Below are 20,022 nucleotides of genomic sequence, written 5' to 3'. Positions count from 1 at the left end.
AGCCACTCTACTTTCTGGCTTTTTCAGCTCCTCAAGGGATCAGGGAGGAAAGAAAAAATGTAAAAAAGAGGAAAAACAAAAAAAAGAAGAAATTAATTAATTAATTGAAGTCAATTCCCAGAAAGTCTTTGTGGCCTGGACGTGGGAAACTCTCTCCTCCCACTTGGGCGGCTAGTGATGATGTTATTGAGTGATGATGTCATTGTTGAGTCTCTGGGGAAAGAGGGCTAGGGAGTAGACCTAAGACGAGGAGCACGGGCACAACAACCCACAGATAAGTGGACTGCATCGTAAAAGTGGAAAGTTACTTCCTTTTTTCGTGCCCTCAATCTAAACATACACATGCACGTGTGCACACATACACAGTCCTTACTCTGCAAGGAGGTGCTCCCGCTCCTGCCGGAGTGTCTGATTCTTCTCCTGCAGCCGTCTGTTCTCTGCCTCCAGGTCAGCGCTGTGCTCCAGAGTGTGGGCTATCATCTCCCTGTTGAGATCCACAGGGGCAGGGTACAGCTCCACTGCACCCATGTTCACCTACACATAGAAACATACAACAGACAGAGAGATGGTTGGGAAAGTAGAGAGAGAAAGAGAAACAGACAGAAACAGACAGAGAGATGGTTGGGAAAGTAGAGGGAGAGAGAGAAACAGACAGAAACAGACAGAGATGGTTGGGAAAGTAGAGGGAGAGAGAAACAGAAAGAAAGACTAAGTGAAGTTCTCTTCTTGAGTGTGTGCCTGTGTGTTTATGCAAAGTGTTAGTAGGTGTGTGGTGTGTGTGAGGAAACAATTTCAGTGAGGGATTCACTACTATCGCTTTAGAACCCACTACAGAACCCAGCTCTCTACCCACCCAAACGGGCATTCAGCAGCAAGGAAGCAGCCTCTCAGCACAAGAGGAACTCAAAGTTGTTCATCAGAATGGAGGGCTTTAGAGGAGATACTCGACTTTCAGTTTCTCGGCCTCGGTGGCTTGAAGACTTAAAGTTCCAAAGCTCCCTCTCTCTCGCTTCATCTCACGTCCTCCTTGGTGAGAGGGAGTGATGTAGGGAAAGAGAGGAGAAAGGCAAGAAGGTGAGATTGGATAGGGAAAATAAATGTTCCAAGCTTTTTCTCGTCTCCTCTCTTGTCCCCCTCACCATCCCCACTCCTTGTAAACAAGGTATAACAGTCAACTTAATGAATCGTTCCAGACACATCTAGCTACAGTACTGTACCTCCTAGGGGCTCTTGACTGACGTGTCATTATGGGGCGTCCCATAATCGTCATTCTCTGTTTTTATACACTAACAACACAGGAATGCCTGTACATGCACACAGTGAACATCCATTGATCTGAGTGCATAGACAGAGAGCTGTCAAATATAGGGAGCCTTTCAAAAAGGATAAGAAAATAAGTCATCAAATGGTGCCAAGGTGAGGTCATCAGACAGAGACAGGGTGGGAGTTGATTTACTGCATTTCGCTCTCTTTCTGTAACATGACGAACATGTTGAACACACTCCCCCCTTCTAAGCTTCACTCTCTCAGGTAATGAGGTAGCCCGTTGTGTGTCTGCTGTTGTTTCCTGAAGGAGACAGACTGGTGGTACAGTGAGTGTTCCTTATAAACCTGTCAGCTTGAGGGGGGCTGTCTCCGCTTCTGGCTAGCCGTCTCCCATCTTTCACCCTCCTACGAATGGGAACTTGTCTGGGTCATATCTACTAGCCTATAAGCATCCAAAAAAGTACATTTAAAATCTGTATGGCAAAGTGACCTGTGATGGTCCTTACTAGTGCATGTAGCTATAACAAAGTGGAATTGTAGCTACAGTAGTAACTCAATCACATCAATTGGGTTATGCTAGCTAATATGTTGTCAAAGATTGTGATGTTGTTGAGGTCAAGGTGGCTGGAGTAGCTAACTGAATGACATAACGCACAGCTCCACCCTCTCTCAGTCACTCTTTCCCTCTCTATGAAGTGGTCTAAATACCGGATGGCGCTAGCTGGATGAATTAGCTAGCTAGATATGTTAGCTAGTTAAGAAATCCTGCTATGCCCTGCGACGAACCATCAAACAGGCAAAGGCATCAATACAGGGCTAAGATAGAATCATACTACACCGGCTCCGACGCTCGTCTTATGTGGCAGGGCTTGCAAACTATTACAGACTACAAAGTAGAGCTGCCCAATGACACGAGCCTATCAGACGAGCTAAATCACTTCTATGCTCGCTTCGAGGCAAGCAACACTGCATGAGAGGCATGCATGAGAGCATCAGCTGTTCCAGACGACTGCGTGATCACGCTCTCCGTAGCCGACGTGAGTAAGACCTTTAAACAGGTCAGCATTCACAAGGCTGCGGGGCCAGACGGATTACCAGGACGTGGGCTCCGGGCATGTGCTGACCAACTGGCAGGTGTTTTCACTGACATTTTCAACATGTCCCTGATTGAGTCTGTAATACCAACATGTTTCAAGCAGACCACCATAGTCACTGTGCCCAAGAACACAAAGGTGACCTGCCTAGATGACTACAGACCCCGTAGCCATGAAGTGCTTTGAAAGGCTGGTAATGGCTCACATCAACACCATTATCCCAGAAACCCTAGACCCACTCTAATTTGCATACCGCCCAAACAGATCCACAGATTATGCAATCTCTATTGCACTCCACACACCACCCTTTTCCACCTGTACAAAAGGAACACCTATGTGAGAATGCTATTCATTGAATAGAACGCTCATTGAACGCTCAGCGTTCAACACCATAGTACCCTAAAGCTCATCACTAAGCTAAGGATCCTGGGACTAAACACCTCCCTCTGCAACTGGATCCTAGACTTCCCGACCGGCCGCCACCAGGTGGTGAGGGTAGGTAGCAACACATCTGTCAAGCTGAACCTCAACAATGGAGCCCCCCAGGGATGCGTGCTCAGTCCCCTCCTGTACTCCCTGTTCACCCACGACTGCATGGCCAGGCACAACTCCAACACCATCATTAAGTTTGCAGACGACACAACAGTGGTAGGCCTGAGCACCGACAACGACGAGACAGCCTATAGGAACGAGGTCAGAGACCTGGCCGGGGGGTGCCAGAATAACTACCTACCCCTCACCGTAACCAAGACTAAGGAGATGATTCTGGACTACAGGAAAAGGAGGACCGAGCATTCCCCCATTCTCATCAACGGAGCTGTAGTGGAGCTGGTTGAGAGCTTCAAGTTCCTTGTTGTCCACATCACCAACAAACTAGAATGGTCCAAACACACCAAGACAGTCGTGAAGAGAGCACGACAAAGCCTATTCCCCCTTAGGAAACAAAAAAGATTTGGCATGGGTCCTGAGATGCTCCAAATGTTGCAACATCGAGAGCACCCTGACTGGTGCGTACGGCCCAGTACATCACTGGGGCTAAGCTGCCTGCCATCCAGGACCTCTACACCAGTCGGTGTCAAAGGAAGGCCCTAAAAATTGTCAAAGACCCCAGCCACCCCAGTCATAGACTGTTCTCTCTACTACCGCATGGGAAGCGGTACCGGAGTACCAAGTCTAGGACAAAAAGGCTTCTCAACAGTTTTTACCCCCAAGCCATAAGACTCCTGAACAGGTAATCAAATCTCTCTTTTACCTCTCTTTTACGCTGCTGCTACTCTTTGTTTATCATATATGCATAGTCACTTTAACTATACATTCATGTACACACTACCTCAATTGGCCCGACCAACCAGTGCTCCCGCACATTGGCTAACCGGGCTATCTGCATTGTGTCCCGCCACTCCCTCTTTTATGTTACTGCTACTCTCTGTTCATCATATATGCATAGTCACTTTAACCATATCTACATGTACATACTACCTCAATCAGCCCGACTAACCAGTGTCTTTATGTAGCCTCGCTACTGTTATTTTTCACTGTCTTTTTACTGTTGTTATTTATTTCTTTACTTACCTATTGTTCACCTAATACCGTTTTTGCACTATTGGTTAGAGCCTGTAAGTAAGCATTTCACTGTAAGGTCTACACCTGTTGTATTCGGCTCACGTGAAAAACTTTGATTTAATTTGAAGACAAAAGAAGAGAGCACAATATTGAGGATAGAGCTTGCTCAAAAGGGGTGCTTGCAAGTTAACCATCCTTGCTCAATAACTATTTTGGCTTGCCAGATGGTGTGTTCATGAGTCTGAAAATCTGAACCTCTGAGTTCAAATTAAGTTATTTGCGTATTGGTTGATTTTCATACTTTCCAAGTGAGAAACTCAGGCCTCACAGCCACAAAGTCATAAACCCCACCCATTTCTACATTTTATATTCTTAAAATCATATTTTATCTAACCCTAAATCTAAATCTAACCCTAAACTTAACCACACTGCTAACTTTATGCCTAACCCTAACCTTAAATTAAGACCCAAAAGCAAATTTTTGTTTTCATAAATTTATTTACGATATAGAGCCCTACAGTGGAGGTGTCATAATAGCCATAAAAGCTAGCGGTCAAACAGGGAAAAGGTTCCAATCGTTTTTATACCATTCATTTTTCCCATAGGGAATTTTAGAAACACTTAAAATAAGGCCTGTGTTTCGTGTATCCTTTCACTGGCATGACGTTTTGATTACCACGTAAATCTCTCGCGGACAAGGTGACGTTTATCAATTTATTCGCCTCTATTTACTCTCAGATTCGAAAATGCTAATTAGCATCAAAGTAGACATCATGCAAAACTACAAAACTACATGCAAAACTGCAAGCTCCTGCACGTAATCTCTAGCGGACACCTTTGCCAACAGGTATTAAAAGATATACACAAGATAGTTCACAGAATTGTCCATTTAAAGAAATGTAGCAAAATGTTTACTTGCAGGTTCCTTCTCGACAATGCAACAGCAATTACAAATGATAAAACATAAGATTATGAACATAAAGTAAATGTCTCGGTAGAATAGAATAAACCTTTAATCATAAGTATAATACAGGAAGGCACAATATTTACACATTTCAGGGAAGGGGGATTGGGGGGTAAGTGTTTAATTTGTGCAGTATTAACAGCAGCAGTTGTGATGTGTGTGTAGCATGAATGTATTTGTGTGTATGTGGGTGTGTGTGTGTTATATGACTGGTTTCACATTTGTTTCCACCGACTGACTACAAGTTCAAATAGATCTAAAACAAGTGTGATTTTATATTTACAATCCCCCTGTCCAAACAGATGACTCATTTACCTAGGTCTTATTTATAGCTCTTATCAATTTGTAAATTACAGTGCATGGAGAATGGTGTTATTTCTACAAGAAAAAAGAAAGTTGATGTTTTTCCACTTGGAACCGACAGGTTGCTGGACCTTATTCATAGTTTCTTCACGTGTAAAGGTGGTGGAATTATGAGAGAATTAATACATGCATTTCCCCATGCTTAAATTCAAGAGGGAAGTGTTTGAAAAAGGAATGAAGTTAATTTTACATATGCATACCTCAGGTCTGAATTCCCCCCATAGAGAAAGAGGATGCATGCCTCATGATGAGTTGGGAAACCAGAAGGTAATGAGGTGCTAAATCTTTGCTGGGCTGTGTTGGGGTCGTTGACCCACTGTAATAAAGGCTGGCGTCTTCAAAAGCTCTCATTAAATGTTTGTAATTTTTGTCTAGGCCAGAGTTGTCCTGGCAGGCCACACAGCTGTTTTCTCCTGGCACTGTGAACCTGATTGTGTCAAAGTAGACACTCCTCATCATCACCGTCCTCTCTATGTTTCCCTTCCTGCTGGTCTCTTTCTCCCCGTGTACTCAGACCCAGTCACAGTAAAATTAAGGAAACCTGAACACAAGTTTGTGAGAAGTTATACGTGTACAGTGTTCCTCATTTTTACTGTGACTAGACCATGCTAGTTCACTCTTATACAGTATTTAAATAACTTGCACAATGCTAGTTTATTCTGACTTCTGCTAGTAAATTCAATTTTGGAAAAACATAATGATTGTTTATTTCATTTTAATATAATGCAACTCTTTCCACCAGTGTTTGTATTTCATGGTACTAAAATCAATGTTTAATTCCTGTAAGGATTTCATTGTGTTTGGAGATCACTGATTTGGTTTATATGGTATTCAATACTTTGGCTTGCAGAATAGGGCCCTTTATACAGCTCTGTCTCATTCAGTTCTAAATAAACAAAGTTATGCTCTTCTGTTTTCAATATACAGCATAATATGGTATTGTTCACTAACTATATAGCTTTCAACACTCAAAAACATGACAATACAAAGCTAAAATACCACAATGCACATTAACCCCCCTCAGACTCCCTGTCCTTGTTTTGTGTGATTGCTAACGTAAGGGCTGCCATCGGCCTTGGTGTTGCCAAACAGCCGATACAACGGCTGTGAAAGAGCCCCAACAACGAGGGCTGATTACGACATGGCCATGTAAATCAGTACTTTAACAATGCACTAATGGCTTCAGGATTTGGAGGAGACCACCCAGGTTATATTGAAAGACAGCTTCCCAACCTCGTAAAAATAAGACCAAAATGAAGATGTTACTGACTGATCCTATGCAGGCTGAACCTCACAGCCTGAGAGTCTATGAAACTGTAGGCGTGTTTAATAAGAGATGATAAAAGTCATGTGCAGAGTTTCAAATGAAAGAGCTGTTTAACTAGAGGGTGTTTGTACACAGGTCTGTGTGAGTGACCGTCATGTTTGAACGCGCAAAGGTGAATCTGAGCAAAGGTTTAGAAAGTGTACGTGTGTTCAGGTAATGATGTGTCACACTGAGTCACACTTAAGTAAGGTTTTGTTCTTACTTAAACTCCAACCCCCTTCACTTCTTCCCTCAGATCTCTCCCTTCACCCCCATGCCTTCACTTCTTCCCTCAGATCTCTCCCTTCACCCCCATGCCTTCACTTCTTCCCTCAGATCTCTCCCTTCACCCCCATGCCTTCACTTCTTCCCTCAGATCTCTCCCTTCACCCCCATGCCTTCACTTCTTCCCTCAGATCTCTCCCTTCACCCCCATGCCATTGCAGAGTATCAGTCAGCTCAGTGTGGCTAATCACAGGTCAGTCTATCTATACTGTAAAGTACAGTACATCTCTGTGACCCCGTGGTTCATCCCTGGTTCACATGACTCTGCCTGTAAGATGTGCTGTTTCATGTATCACTATAATGATAGGTTAGGGGAGTAGAAGAGGTCATAACAGCATGGGGTAAACTATAACCCTTGTGTACACTAACACTCTGACAAGTCATATTGAGCCCTGACGTCGACTGCAGCTTGGCTACTCCTGTTCTGGGCCTCTTGTATTCAGTTGGTTTTGCAGCTCATTACATTTCGAAGATCATTATGTGCACATTTGGTTCTCTGCTCCCTCTCATTCTGACGACAAACTGTTTCCTTGACACAAGTCCTTCTTGCCAGTGACCAACGTAATGTGTTTAGGCTATGTTGGGTCCATATTGTCCTGTGAGTGGGTGTTTAAAGCCCTGGGGGCCAGGTCACTGGGCGTCCTGGGACCCCTGTCCAGGTAGAGAGAGGTAGGGCTGGGGGGTAAGAAGCTCTGTTAGCAGAGGCACAAAAAACCTATTTATGAACTAGGGCCAGCTCCATCTAAGACATTTTGAGACAAAAGCTCAGTTACACAGGACTAATGCAAACAATGAGTATGGTTACATACGTATGTATGTAAGTAGTAGGTGTTTACATGACTATTGCACGGTGATGCACACCGTGAAAAACAAAACATATTGCAGACTTGTTGAGCAGAACAGCCATTCTTTCAGAAACTGTTGATTTCTCCATCTCAGAAAATCCCCAAAGGATCACCACATCGTATTATACTAGAAGAGGTGCAGAAAGATGGACAGGATGAAGTCTCTGTGGAAAGACAGACAGGATGAAGTCTCCGTGGAAAGACAGACAGGATGAAGTCTCCGTGGAAAGACGGAGAGGATGAAGTCTCTGTGGAAAGACGGACAGGATGAAGTCTCTGTGGAAAGACGGACAGAATGATGTCTCCGTGGAAAGACGGACAGGATGAAGTCTCTGTGGAAAGACAGACAGGATGAAGTCTCCGTGGAAAGACGGACAGGATGATGTCTCCGTGGAAAGACGGACAGGATGAAGTCTCCGTGGAAAGACGGACAGGATGAAGTCTCCGTGGAAAGATGGACAGGATGAAGTCTCTGTGGAAAGACAGACAGGATGAAGTCTCCGTGGAAAGACGGACAGGATGATGTCTCCGTGGAAAGACGGACAGGATGAAGTCTCCGTGGAAAGACGGACAGGATGAAGTCTCCGTGGAAAGATGGACAGGATGAAGTCTCTGTGGAAAGACAGACAGGATGAAGTCTCCGTGGAAAGACAGACAGGATGAAGTCTCCGTGGAAAGACGGAGAGGATGAAGTCTCTGTGGAAAGACAGACAGGATGAAGTCTCCGTGGAAAGACGGACAGGATGATGTCTCCGTGGAAAGACGGACAGGATGAAGTCTCCGTGGAAAGACGGACAGGATGAAGTCTCCGTGGAAAGACGGACAGGATAAAGTCTCCGTGGAAAGACGGACAGGATGAAGTCTCCGTGGAAAGACGGACAGGATGAAGTCTCCGTGGAAAGACGGACAGGATGAAGTCTCCGTGGAAAGACGGACAGGATGAAGTCTCCGTGGAAAGACGGACAGGATGAAGTCTCCGTGGAAAGACGGACAGGATGAAGTCTCCGTGGAAAGACGGACAGGATGAAGTCTCCGTGGATAGACGGACAGGATGAAGTCTCCGTGGATAGACGGACAGAATGAAGTCTCGGTGGAAAGACAGAATGAAGTCTCTGTGGAAAGACAGACATGATGAAGTCTCCGTGGAAAGACGGACAGGATGAAGTCTCCATGGAAAGACGGACAGGATGAAGTCTCCGTGGAAAGACGGACAGGATAAAGTCTCCGTGGAAAGACGGACAGGATGAAGTCTCCGTGGAAAGACGGACAGGATGAAGTCTCCGTGGATAGACGGACAGGATGAAGTCTCTGTGGAAAGACAGAATGAAGTCTCTGTGGAAAGACAGACAGGATGAAGTCTCCGTGGAAAGACAGACAGGATGAAGTCTCGTGGAAAGACAGACAGGATGAAGTCTCTGTGGAAAGACAGATAGGATGAAGTCTCTGTGGAAAGACAGACAGGATGAAGTCTCTGTGGAAAGACAGACAGGATGAAGTCTCTGTGGAAAGACAAACAGGATGAAGTCTTGCTTCTCTCATTCCTTTACTTTTCTTTTCCTTCTGAGACGCAGTGATAAAGCTAAAGGTCAACGTCTGTGCCCTGTGCCAGGCCTTGCCAGGGTGTGGGCAGATAACTGGGCAGAACCAGAACTGCCATCCTGTGTGACCGATATAGGCTACCCTTTCACAGAGAGCTGGGGTATTGAAAAAAAGGCCTCCTTTCAGACAAAGCAAACACATCTTTCTGTTTTCATGTGGAATTTGTTAACTTGTGAATTGTGCATTTGCATATTGCTAGTGCTGATGAACACACTGCATAGCACATATATACTTGCTATTCAATAGGGAGATTTGCATTCACCTGTCTGGTTATTCCTGTAAGTGAATATAACGAAAAGGAAACAAGGATACAAGGGAAGGAAGGTCAAGGGGAGGAAGGTCCTTCAGACAATTGAGGTGCATCTCTGTGAGGAATCCATTCACATACAAATGACTTAGACATACCATACATTCCCCAATTTGTAGACACACACAGTTATGACCCCAGCCTTATTACCCCAACCCGCTATGTCCACATTTACAAACACATCTTCGACCCTCAGAATATACCTCCCCACTTTGTAGTCTAACACACAACTGCCTGCCCCTCATACACACACATCCTTAAGAAAAATATCCTTAAAGAAAACATGTTCCATGTGCTCTCTCAATACAGACATAACAGCCAGCATACTGTATATGTACACCCATCCGCCATACAGTACCCATATGCCCATCACACAGACACACTTCCATTATTCCCCTGTCTTATACATCCGACACAGATAAATGCCAGCGGTAGCGTGCGGAGCACAGCTTAGGACAATACGCCAGGGCTCAGTTTTATTGGAGAGAATGAAATGCATAGAAATAGAATGAATAGAACAGGAGTCCCCATTCAAGTGAAAAATGATGTCTGTTCTATTCATTGTATTTATATGCAACCTATCCAATAGGCGAAATCCAGGTAGATAACTTTTGAAAAACTGGGCCCTGGCTTTTCTTTACCAGCTTCCCCTGTCACCCCCCCACATCAATAGAGTAAGGATTCACAGTATGAGAGGAACAGACGGGGGTGAGGGGAGGGTAATAGCCTAAGGAAAAGAGCCTGTTGAAGTAGAGGGGGGAAGACTGGAGTTGGATGCCTACTTTTTCTATTTGGTATCTAGATCTTTGGGTATGGCTGCCCACAGTACACACCCACACCACTCTGCTTCAATCAGAGACATAAACTAGTGCTAATCAGTGTAAGTGTCTGAGGGGAATCCCTAGTGCGTGTGTGTGTGTGTGTGTGTGTGTGTGTGTGTGTGTGTGTGTGTGTGTGTGTGTGTGTGTGTGTGTGTGTGTGTGTGTGTGTGTGTGTGTGTGTGTGTGTGTGTGTGTGTGTGTGTGTGTGTGTGTGTGTGTGTGTGTGTGTGTGTGTGTGTGTGTGTATGTATGTATGTATGTATGTATGTATGTATGTATGTATATATATATATATATATCTATATATATATATACACTGCTCAAAAAAATAAAGGGAACACTTAAACAACACAATGTAACTCCAAGTCAATCACACTTCTGTGAAATCAAACTGTCCACTTAGGAAGCAACACTGATTGACAATAAATTTCACATGCTGTTGTGCAAATGGAATAGACAAAAGGTGGAAATTATAGGCAATTAGCAAGACACCCCCCAAAACAGGAGTGATTCTGCAGGTGGTGACCACAGACCACTTCTCAGTTCCTATGCTTCCTGGCTGATGTTTTGGTCACTTTTGAATGCTGGCGGTGCTCTCACTCTAGTGGTAGCATGAGACGGAGTCTACAACCCACACAAGTGGCTCAGGTAGTGCAGTTCATCCACGATGGCATATCAATGCGAACTGTGGCAAAAAGGTTTGCTGTGTCTGTCAGCGTAGTGTCCAGAGCATGCAGGCGCTACCAGGAGACAGGCCAGTACATCAGGAGACGTGGAGGAGGCCGTAGGAGGGCAACAACCCAGCAGCAGGACCGGTACCGCCGCCTTAGTGCAAGGAGGAGCACTGCCAGAGCCCTGCAAAATGACCTCCAGCAGGCCACAAATGTGCATGTGTCAGCATATGGTCTCACAAGGGGTCTGAGGATCTCATCTCGGTACCTAATGGCAGTCAGGCTACCTCTGGCGAGCACATGGAGGGCTGTGCGGCCCCACAAAGAAATGCCACCCCACACCATGACTGACCCATCGCCAAACCGGTCATGCTGGAGGATGTTGCAGGCAGCAGAACGTTCTCCACGGCGTCTCCAGACTCTGTCACGTCTGTCACATGTGCTCATGTGCTCAGTGTGAACCTGCTTTCATCTGTGAAGAGCACAGGGCGCCAGTGGCGAATTTGCCAATCTTGGTGTTCTCTGGCAAATGCGAAACGTCCTGCACGGTGTTGGTCTGTAAGCACAACCCCCACCTGTGGACGTCGGGCCCTCATACCACCCTCATGGAGTCTGTTTCTGACCGTTTGAGCAGACACATGCACATTTGTGGCCTGCTGGAGGTCATTTTGCAGGGCTCTGGCAGTGCACCTCCTTGCACTAAGGCGGCGGTACCGGTCCTGCTGCTGGGTTGTTGCCCTCCTACGGCCTCCTCCACGTCTCCTGATGTACTGGCCTGTCTCCTGGTAGCGCCTGCATGCTCTGAACACTACGCTGACAGACACAGCAAACCTTTTTGCCACAGTTCGCATTGATGTGCAATCGTGGATGAACTGCACTACCTGAGCCACTTGTGTGGGTTGTAGACTCCGTCTCATATTACCACTAGAGTGAGAACACCGCCAGCATTCAAAAGTGACCAAAACATCAGCCAGGAAGCATAGGAACTGAGAAGTGGTCTGTGGTCACCACCTGCAGAATCACTCCTGTTTTGGGGGGTGTCTTGCTAATTGCCTATAATTTCCACCTTTTGTCTATTCCATTTGCACAACAGCATGTGAAATTTATTGTCAATCAGTGTTGCTTCCTAAGTGGACAGTTTGATTTCACAGAAGTGTGATTGACTTGGAGTTACATTGTGTTGTTTAAGTGTTCCCTTTATTTTTTTGAGCAGTGTATATATATATAGACAGGATATATATATATATATATATATATATAGACCTAGTCCAGACAGTCAGTGCCCAGACCAGAAGTTCAGCAGCAGGGAGGGGAGGTGGAATGTAGGACTGGAGGACAAAGGGAAAGGGACATGACCCCAGTGAAAATGGAAACACATAGTGGGCATAGAGGGGAACAAGGCATTCCTTATGGGAGCATCCAACTCCCAAGTGAATGTCCTGAAGTCACCCTGGTTACACTGGGAGCATCCAACTCCCAAGTGAATGTCCTGAAGTCACCCTGGTTACAGGGTGACAGTACACATTATTACAGGACTACTGTTGGAGCCCACGCAACCATTAGCCATATCCCCCTTTCCTAGCTCAAAATGGCATGTATCTCTGGAAAACAATTATGTGTGTGTGTGTGTGTGTGTGCATACGTGCGGGTGTGTGATCGTATAGGACTGTATGTGTGTTTTGGGGTGGGAGGGGGTCTTTATTATGGGAAGCGTGGGCATCTAGCGGAAAGCTTGCCCTGTCAGCAGCAGATCCACCTAGCAGAGGCTGTGGGGAAGATAATGAGACGGAAGTGAGAGGCGGCAATGCCCTGATAAAGACTGATCATTTGAGCCTTTCTAAACAGCTGTGTGTGTGTGTGTGTGTGTGTGTGTGTGTGTGTGTGTGTGTGTGTGTGTGTGTGTGTGTGTGTGTGTGTGTGTGTGTGTGTGTGTGTGTGTGTGTGTGTGTGTGTGTGTGTGTGTGTGTGTGTGTGTGTGTGTGTGTGTGTGTGTGTGTTTTAAACAGGGGGAGGACATGCAAGTCTCTCCTGTTATGAGTGTAATGTGCAAGCAGCCACAGAAGACATGTTTCTCTTAAGAATAGATCTTGCCATGAACATGATGACACTATTGGGTGGTCACATGTCTGATTGTAACAGAAAGACTCCGGCAAGATTGTGGGAGAAATCTGCATGTCAACATTAATGCAGTTCTTTAACAAATACGTGTAAGTGCAACTTGTGCAAACAGATAAAAAGATGAATGATGGACACCCAGACAGACCACATGGATTAGTCCTAAATTGTATCCTCCATTGTGGCCTGGCGAATCTTCATTTTCAGCTTTCATCCAATTGTCATACAAAACTGGCTGTCTAAATTTCTTTGTAATTTGCAACCAAATACACAATTTGAGTTGTATTAATTATCCTACTTTTCAGTTACTCTGGTCCCTGTCTGCTTTTGTTGGTTTAGCGATTTATCCAAACACAAATTAGCGGCATCGCACCACGACACAAAACTGTGAAAATGGAAACACAAAACAGGACGCCCTTATTTCTAGGAGAATATACTATTGTATCCGAGAGGGGTCTGGCATAGGACTGGAATTATTCTGTATTTCACCACTACTTGTTCTGCCCAACACTGAACATGTTCTTAATAAGACATTATCTACAGTTCGTTAAGTAAAACAGACATCTAGACATTTTCCCTGCAGTGTTACCTGTATCAGAGCTTGTCTGTTTCGGTAGGCAAGCTCAACAGTCAAGTCGCCCTGCGTATCTATCAATGCATTCTGCCTAACAAAAGCAACAGCCCCCTAGACATGGGCACCACTATATGACTGTTTGCCAACAATGACGTATCTGTGGTATTTACAGACGTGTTTGGTTTTGGGCTGGGTGGGGACAATTCCTTTTCATTTCAATCACACTGTTTTCTTTAGTTTCCATCGCTGTTCTTCCTCTTTTCTGCCACAGAAGCAGGCGTTGGAGCAGCTCCATGCCCAGTAGAGACAGCTAGATGAGACAGTGGTATCGTTGATATAGAATGGGTTGGACATGATATGGACCTTTAGACACCCTACAGTAGTACAATAGCATTGGATACTGGCAACACAGTGAGAAAGGTCATGTGTAGTCTAGTCATAATATGGATAAGTACAAGATTTAATGTGAGTTAATGTAGCGCAAAGAAAAGGACAGGGAACTTTCCAAGACCATATAAATCCAATAGGAAGCATCATAATTCGCAAAAAATAAATTGAAAATTATGTTTTTCCTCTCTCTCAGACCAAAGGTTGAGAGAATGCCAAGAGCGTGCAAAGCTGTCATCAAGGTAAAGGGTGGCTACTTTGAAGAATCTCAAATATAAAATATATTTTGATTTGTTTAACACTTTCTTGGTTACTACATGATTCCATATGTGTTATTTCATCGTTTTGTACAATGTAGAAAATAGTCAAAATAAAGAAAAACCCTTGAATGAGTAGGTATTTCCAAACTTTTGACTGGTACTGTATATATATATAAAAAATATGTGTCTGACATGGTAAAGCATTTATCCCCCAGCCTGATAGTTCTCTAGAACCCCTGAAAGATGATGTCGCTGACAATATCCTGACAGTATCCAACTTCACCTCAACACCAAACTAGCACATCTCTATTCATTCAAGTATTAATTTCACAGAGGAGCATCAATGAATCAACGGAAGATCCAAACAAGAGAACCTGAACATGTGTGAAATGCAGTGTACTGTAGGTATTTATCTAAATATATGGCTCTGGGCAATGCATGCAAGTGAGCGGCTGCAAGAAAGCCCTTGCCAAAAGTCATGGGTCAAATCAAATCAAAGTTTATTTGTCACGTGCACCGAATACAACAGGTAGACCTTACAGTGAAATGCTTACTTACAGGCTCTAACCAATAGTGCAAAAAAGGTATTAGGTGAACAATGGGTAAATAAAGACATAAAAACAACAGTAAAAAGACAAACAAATAACAGCAGCGAGGCTATATACAGTAGCGAGGCTATATACAGTAGCGAGGCTACATACTGACACCGGTTAGTCAGGCTGATTGAGGCAGTATGTACATGTAGATATGGTTAAAGTGACTATGCATATATGATGAACAGAGAGTAGCAGTAGTATAAAAGAGAGGTTGGCGGGTGGCGGGACACAATGCAGATAGCCTGGTTAGCCAATGTGCGAGAGCACTGGTTGGTCGGGCCAATTGAGGTAGTATGTGCATAAATGTATAGTTAAAGTGACTATGCATATGTGATAAACAGAGAGTAGCAGCAGTGTAAAAGAGAGGTTGGGCACACAATGCAGATAGTCCGGGTAGCCATTTGATTACCTGTTCAGGAGTCTTATGGCTTGGGGGTAAAAACTGTTGAAAAGCCTTTTTGTCCTAGACTTGGCACTCCGGTACCGCTTGCCATGCGGTAGTAGAGAGAACAGTCTATGACTGGGGTGGCTGGGGTCTTTGATAATTTTTAGGGCCTTCCTCTGACACCACCTGGTGTAGAGGTCCTGGATGGCAGGCAGCTTAGCCCCAGTGATGAACTGGGCCGTACGCACTACCCTCTGTAGTGCCTTGCGGTCGGAGGCCAAGCAATTGCCGTACCAGGCAGTGATTCAACCAGTCAGGATGCTCTCGATGTTGCAGCTGTAAAGCCATTGGAGGATCTCATGACCCATGCCAAATCTTTTTAGTTTCCTGAGGGGGAATAGGCTTTGTCATGCCCTCTTCACGACTGTCTTGGTGTGTTTGGACCATTCTAGTTTGTTGGTGATGTGGACACCAAGGAACTTGAAGCTTTCAATCTGCTCCACTACAGCCCCGTCGATGAGAATGGGGGCGTGCTCGGTCCTCCTTTTCCTGTAGTCCACAATCATCTCCTTAGTCTTGGTTATGTTGAGGGATAGGTTGTTATTCTGGCACCACCTGGCCATGTCTCTGACCGCCTCCCTATAGGCTGTCTCGTCGTTGTCGGTGATCAGGCCTACAACTGTTGTGTCGTCTGCAAACTTAATGATGGTGTTGGAGTTGTGCCTGGCCATGCAGTCGTGGGTGAACAGGGAGTACAGGAGGGGACTGAGCACGCACCCCTGGGCAGCTCCAGTGTTGAGGATCAGTGTGGCAGATGTGTTGCTACCTACCCTCACCACCTGGGAGCGGCCCGTCAGGAAGTCCAGGATCCAGTTGCAGAGGGAGATGTTTAGTCCCAGGATCCTTAGCTTAGTGATGAGCTTTGAGGGTACTATGGTGTTGAACGCTGAGCTGTAGTCAATGAATAGCATTCTCACATAGGTGTTCCTTTAGTCTAGGTGGGAAAGGGCAGTATGGAGTGCAATAGAGATTGCATCATCTGTGAATCTGTTTGGGAAGTATGAAAATTGGAATGGGTCTAGGGTTTCTGGGAAAATGGTGTTAATGTGAGCCATTACCAGCCTTTCAAAGCACTTCATGGCTACGGATGTGAGTGCTACGGGTCTGTAGTCATTTAGGCAGGTTGCCTTTGTGTTCTTGGGCACAGAGACTATGGTAGTCTGCTTGAAACATGTTGGTAATACAGACTCAATCAGGGACATTTTGAAAATGTCAGTGAAGACACCTGCCAGTTGGTCAGCACATGCCCGGAGCACACGTCCTGGTAATCCGCCTGGCCCCGCAGCCTTGTGAATGTTGACCTGTTTAAAGGTCTTACTCACGTCGGTTACGGAGAGCGTGATCACACAGTCGTCCGGAACAGCTGATGCTCTCATGCATGTCTCAGTGTTGCTTGCCTCGAAGCGAGCATAGAAGTGATTTAGCTCGTTTGGTAGGCTTGTGTCCCTTTGTAGTCTGTAATAGTTTGCAAGCCCTGCCACATAAGACGAGCGTCGGAGCCGGTCTAGTATAGTTCAATCTTAGCCCTGTATTGACGCGTTGCCTGTTTGATGGTTCGTCGCAGGGCATAGCAGGATTTCTTAACTAGCTTCCGGGTTAGAATCCTGCACCTTGAAAGCGGCAGCTCTACCCTTTAGCTCAGTGCGAATGTTGCCTGTAATCCATGGCTTCTGGTTGGGATATGTACGTACAGTCACTATGGGGACGACGTCCTCGATGCACTTATTGATAAAGCTAGTGACTGATGTGGTGTACTCTTCAATGCCATCGGAAGAATCCCGGAACATGTTCCAGTCTGTGATAACAAAACAGTCCTGTAGTTTAGCATCTGCTTCATCTGACCACTTTTTTATAGACCGAGTCACTGGTGATTCCTGCTTTAATTGTTGCTTGTAAGCAGGAATCATGAGGATAGAGTTGTTGTCGGATTTACCAAATGGAGGGTTTAGGGGAGCTTTGTATGCGTCTCTGTGTGTGGAGTACAGGTGATCAAGAATTTTTTCCCTCTGGTCGCACATTTAACATTTGGGAGAACTGATTTAAGTTTCCCTGCATTAAAGTCTCCGGCCACTAGGAGCGCCGCCTCTGGGTGAATGGTTTCCTGTTTGCTTATTTCCTTACACAGCTAACTGAGTGTGGTCTTAGTGCCATCATCTGTCTGTGGTGGTAAATAAACAGCCACGAAAAGTACAACTGAAAACTCTCTAGGCAAGTGGTGTGGCCTGCAATTTATCACAATATACTCTACTTCAGGCGAGCAAAATCTAGAGACTTCCTTAGATTTCGTGCAACAGCTGTTGTTTACAAATATGCACAGACCGCCCCCCCTCGTCTTACCAGAGTGTGCATTTCTTTCTTGCCGGTGCAGCGTATATCCCGTTAGCTGAATATCCATGTCATCATTCAGCCACGATTCCTTGAAACATAGGATATTACAGTTTTTGATGTCCCGTTGGTAGGATATTCGTGATTGTACCTTGTCTAATTTATTGTCCAATGATTGCACGTTGGCGAGTAATATTGACGGTAATGGCAGCTTTCCCACTCGCTTTCTGTGGATCCTCACGAGGCACCCCGCGCTGTGTCCTCTGTACCTGTGCCTCTTCCTCTTGCAAATAACTGGGACGTTGGTCTTGTCGGTGTTAGGAGAATGTATTGTACCCTATGTGATAATCTACCTGCTTGTTGAAGAAAAAATCATCTTCTAATCCGAGGTGAGTGATCGCTGTCCTGATATCCAGAAGCTCTTTTTTGCCCTAAGATACGGTTACAGAAACATTATGTACAAAATAAGTTACAAATAACGCAAATAACTGCTGCCATTTCTTCCGGCGCCATTTGTCAATGGGTATGAGAGGGTATGAGAGAAGTGACTCAACACGCAAAACCTCCAAACATTGGAGAGCCTCCATATGAAGCCTCTGGGAATTCCCTGGGACTGGATGCTCCTGGACCTGCCCTGTCCTCTGGGAGGAAGAGGAGCAGTTACAGTCAGGGTGTTCCCCCCTCAGCTAGGCTAGCCAACAACATCAGCCACACATCAGCCTGTGGTCTGGGTGGAATGGTGACAACATTTACATTTACATTTACATTTAAGTCATTTAGCAGACGCTCTTATCCAGAGCGACTTACAAATTGGTGCATTCACCTAATGACATCCAGTGGAACAGCCACTTTACAATAGTGCATCTACATCTTTTAAGGGGGGGGGGGGGGGGCAGAAGGATTGCTTTATCCTATCCTAGGTATTCCTTGAAGAGGTGGGGTTTCAGGTGTCTCCGGAAGGTGGTGATTGACTCCGCTGTCCTGGCGTCGTGAGGGAGTTTGTTCCACCATTGGGGTGCCAGAGCAGCGAACAGTTTTGATTGGGCTGAGCGGGAACTGTACTTCCTCAGTGGTAGGGAGGCGAGCAGGCCAGAGGTGGATGAACGCAGTGCCCTTGTTTGGGTGTAGGGCCTGATCAGAGCCTGAAGGTACTGAGGTGCCGTTCCCCTCACAGCTCCGTAGGCAAGCACCATGGTCTTGTAGCGGATGCGAGCTTCAACTGGAAGCCAGTGGAGAGAGCGGAGGAGCGGGGTGACGTGAGAGAACTTGGGAAGGTTGAACACCAGACGGGCTGCGGCGTTCTGGATGAGTTGTAGGGGTTTGATGGCACAGGCAGGGAGCCCAGCCAACAGCGAGTTGCAGTAATCCAGACGGGAGATGACAAGTGCCTGGATTAGGACCTGCGCCGCTTCCTGTGTGAGGCAGGGTCGTACTCTGCGGATGTTGTAGAGCATGAACCTACAGGAACGGGCCACCGCCTTGATGTTAGTTGAGAACGACAGGGTGTTGTCCAGGATCACGCCAAGGTTCTTAGCGCTCTGGGAGGAGGACACAATGGAGTTGTCAACCGTGATGGCGAGATCATGGAACGGGCAGTCCTTCCCCGGGAGGAAGAGCAGCTCCGTCTTGCCGAGGTTCAGCTTGAGGTGGTGATCCGTCATCCACACTGATATGTCTGCCAGACATGCAGAGATGCGATTCGCCACCTGGTCATCAGAAGGGGGAAAGGAGAAGATTAGTTGTGTGTCGTCTGCATAGCAATGATAGGAGAGACCATGTGAGGTTATGACAGAGCCAAGTGACTTGGTGTATAGCGAGAATAGGAGAGGGCCTAGAACAGAGCCCTGGGGGACACCAGTGGTGAGAGCGCGTGGTGAGGAGACAGATTCTCGCCACGCCACCTGGTAGGAGCGACCTGTCAGGTAGGACGCAATCCAAGCGTGGGCCGCGCCGGAGATGCCCAACTCGGAGAGGGTGGAGAGGAGGATCTGATGGTTCACAGTATCGAAGGCAGCCGATAGGTCTAGAAGGATGAGAGCAGAGGAAAGAGAGTTAGCTTTAGCAGTGCGGAGCGCCTCCGTGATACAGAGAAGAGCAGTCTCAGTTGAGTGACTAGTCTTGAAACCTGACTGATTTGGATCAAGAAGGTCATTCTGAGAGAGATAGCAGGAGAGCTGGCCAAGGACGGCACGTTCAAGAGTTTTGGAGAGAAAAGAAAGAAGGGATACTGGTCTGT

The 20,022-nt window shown here is 45.9% G+C and overlaps 1 protein-coding gene across 2 annotated transcripts in view; it reads right to left on the bottom strand.

Moving 5' to 3' along the window:
• The window catches only part of LOC129853127 (DNA repair protein XRCC4-like), a 70,823-nt gene that overhangs the window by 35,400 nt on the left and 15,401 nt on the right, over positions 1–20,022 (bottom strand). For both annotated transcript variants that reach the window (XM_055918846.1, XM_055918847.1), the window contains exon 4: positions 374–534. In XM_055918846.1, the coding sequence (XP_055774821.1) occupies positions 374–534 (161 nt within the window). The remainder of the gene's footprint in view (positions 1–373; positions 535–20,022) is intronic.

Source organism: Salvelinus fontinalis, chromosome 4 (genome assembly GCF_029448725.1).
Source record: "Salvelinus fontinalis isolate EN_2023a chromosome 4, ASM2944872v1, whole genome shotgun sequence".
Lineage (NCBI taxonomy): Eukaryota > Metazoa > Chordata > Actinopteri > Salmoniformes > Salmonidae > Salvelinus > Salvelinus fontinalis.
The sequence above is the reverse complement of the archived record's forward strand: the minus strand, read 5'-3'. Positions and strand labels throughout refer to the sequence as shown.